Genomic DNA, 2,818 nt, shown 5'->3' on the forward strand with positions numbered 1-2,818 from the left:
TGGCCCGTTAGGGGCTGGCTGCGGCCAGGCAAAGGGGGAAAAAAAACATTAGTTTGTTAATCGGGACTGACTGTTTGTGTTATCTTGTGATCTGTGAACCGGGACTGACTTCTTTTTGTCTCTCTGTCCTCATAATAGAATTACTAAACATATGAAAGTGTCCACTCATGTTACATGTAACTGCAATATGTAAATAAACTTGTTTTTGTTACAAAAAAAAAAGAAAGAAAGGTGACATGGCATAGGTTCGCTTCCGGCTTTCGACGAGAGCGGACGGACGATGATTCGCTCCGATAACAGCGCGTTATCGGCCCACGCGGGCCGAGGAAGCATCGACGCTGCAGCCAGCAGTAGCGATGAGTATCGTGTGGTGTTGCCCCGTTTCCCAGATGGAAAAATGTGTCTGAATTCCGTGTTTTTGCACGCGGACCTGATGGGAAGACCGTACCGTGCTGTGGATTTTCGAGACGGACTGAAGGACATCGTGGACATGACGGACGTGGTTTCAATTGGACAATTCCAAATGAGCCACATATGGATGATCACTCTCGCAAGCATGGCTGCCACAGAAAAGATGAAAAGGATTGGACAACTCACGGTCAAGGGGCGGAAGTGTCTGGTGCTGGACCCCAACGCAAAGGACATTAGGGTAAGGCTACTTTGGCTCCCAACGTATCTGGAAGACAGACGTGTGGTGGAAGCTCTCGAGCCTTACGGTAAAGTTCGTAACATCGTTAGGGAGAAATGGCGAGTCCCGGGAATGGAACACTTGGAAACCATGAACAGAGAAGTCAGCATGACGCTGCATGACGCCGTCAGCTCTTCCGACCTGCCCCATATGATCAAGGTATATGGGGTGCAATCCCTTGTCATTGTGCCTGGAAGACCACCGCTTTGCCTACGATGCAAAAAAGTAGGCCATATCCGGAAACAGTGCCGTGCACCAAAATGTACCAAGTGCAACAAATTTGGTCACGAAGACAACGAGTGCTACGCGACCTACGCCACGGTGCTGAGGCGCGGGGACGAGGATGCCGAATCGAATCTCGACCAGTTCGTGGACGTGTCCGAAGTAGTGGGAGCCAACGGCGAAGTGGGGGCGTCCACGGGCGGCCCTGCAAACAGTCTTCCCTCCGTACCAGGCGAGACCGGCGCCATCAACGACCACCAGCCACAAGACCCAGGAGCCATACCTGTGTCCTCGCAGACTGGGGATGATTCTTCCATGGAGCAAGGCAGTAACTGCGGCAGTGCTGCTACACCTTCGGAGCTGGACGACCGAGACCAAGGTGAAACCAAGCAAGCAGGTCCCTTTCCCGAGGGTCAAGGGAACGGAGTGGACACAAACTCTGCTCTGGGAACTGGTGTCAGTGACGTCAAGCGAAAGAAATTGGAACCGGGGGCCACATACGCAAGTAAGCGCATAAACGTGTCGAAGCCGCTTGCGCGGCAAGCCCAGGAAAAGCCACCCCCTTAAGCAGCGATGGGCGGTTTCCGCTTCGCCAGCTTAAATGTACGCGGTTTTCATTCGAGGAAAAAGCAGAATCAGCTACACCGTCTACTCGAAGAAAAGGAGATTGACTTTTTAGCAGTACAAGAGACAAAGCTAGAGAATGAGGAAGAGGTTGACCGCGCTTTACCACTTTTTTTGAGAAAATACGAGGTATGTGTCAGCCATGCTGCCGGTCTTTCGGGAGGGTGTTTCTTGTTTATAAAAAAGTCAGTTCAGTTAAGCGAACTAGCTCTGACGGTTGACTTGCAGGGCCGCTTTGTTATGTGTGATTTCCGGGTGCAGGAATGCAAGTGGCGGGTGATTTGTGTGTATGCACCAAACGATGTGAATTCTCGAGTTCAGTTTTTCAATCACTTGCGCTCATACTTGGTGTGTGATAGACTAGTTGTACTCCTTGGAGACTTCAATTGTGTTTGCGACTTAAATGACCGAACGCCGACCAGGCCCCATCTTGATAGAAGTGAACAACTATTGCTCGAAGTAGTCGAAGAGGGAGGCTTGTTAGACGTAGCCAACTTTCAAACAGGAACCAAACTCATACAGTTCACGCACTTTCAACGGGCGTCGCATGCCCGACTAGACAGGTTGTATTGTTCTATTGAACTAATACAACTTTTAAATGCTTATACTGTGGAACCTGTGTTATTCACAGATCACTGCATGGTTGCGATAACGATTGGACAAAAACGGAGGAAGCATAAGCGCATCAATTGGAAACTTTGGAAGCTAAATTCTCAGCTACTTAAAGATGAGTTTTTCGTGTCCGAAACGCGAAAATTACTTAGACAAGCAGGTCAAAACGGGGAAAACATTTTTGCGAGGTGGGAAACCTTTAAGCAAGACGCAAAACAATTGGCAATCGAAAGAGCAAGCACGCTTAATTATTACAAGCACGAAAAAGAAAAGCAACTCCAGCGTGACTTGCATCTTTTATACGAGCTGGAATGCAAAAATCCTGGCTACGGAACAAAAGACATAGAGTACATAAAAGCTCAGCTTGACAGTCTTTATCAGGAACGGTACGCGGGCGCGGTCGTGCGGTCGAGGGCAGAAAAGTTTCTCTTGGGAGAGCAACCCACAAAGAAGGCGTTGGAAGACGAAAAGAGGCACGCACTGAGTAAGGAAATACTAGAGATAGAGCACAGAAACAGAATCGTCACTGATAAGGAGGAGATCGAACGCGTCTTTCTTGATCACTATCGAGCACTGCTGAGCTGTCCCGCATTCGCAGACGATACCAAGGGTCTTGCAAAATTGATAACGTCACTACCGCGACTGCGTGAAGACTTTGCTGAAACCCTTGAA

The 2,818-nt window shown here is 49.1% G+C and overlaps 1 protein-coding gene across 1 annotated transcript; it reads left to right on the top strand.

The window, feature by feature from the left end:
• The first annotated feature begins 305 nt into the window (after positions 1–305).
• Positions 306–2,389, top strand: LOC121046659. The gene has a single exon (XM_040501145.1). It carries the CDS (start codon positions 398–400, stop codon positions 1,475–1,477), a length of 1,080 nt encoding a protein of 359 aa, XP_040357079.1. The 5' UTR covers positions 306–397; the 3' UTR covers positions 1,478–2,389.
• The last annotated feature ends 429 nt before the right edge of the window (positions 2,390–2,818 follow it).

The sequence above is a fragment of the Ixodes scapularis genome, unplaced genomic scaffold, assembly GCF_016920785.2.
Source record: "Ixodes scapularis isolate PalLabHiFi unplaced genomic scaffold, ASM1692078v2 PGA_scaffold7__128_contigs__length_106722199, whole genome shotgun sequence".
Lineage (NCBI taxonomy): Eukaryota > Metazoa > Arthropoda > Arachnida > Ixodida > Ixodidae > Ixodes > Ixodes scapularis.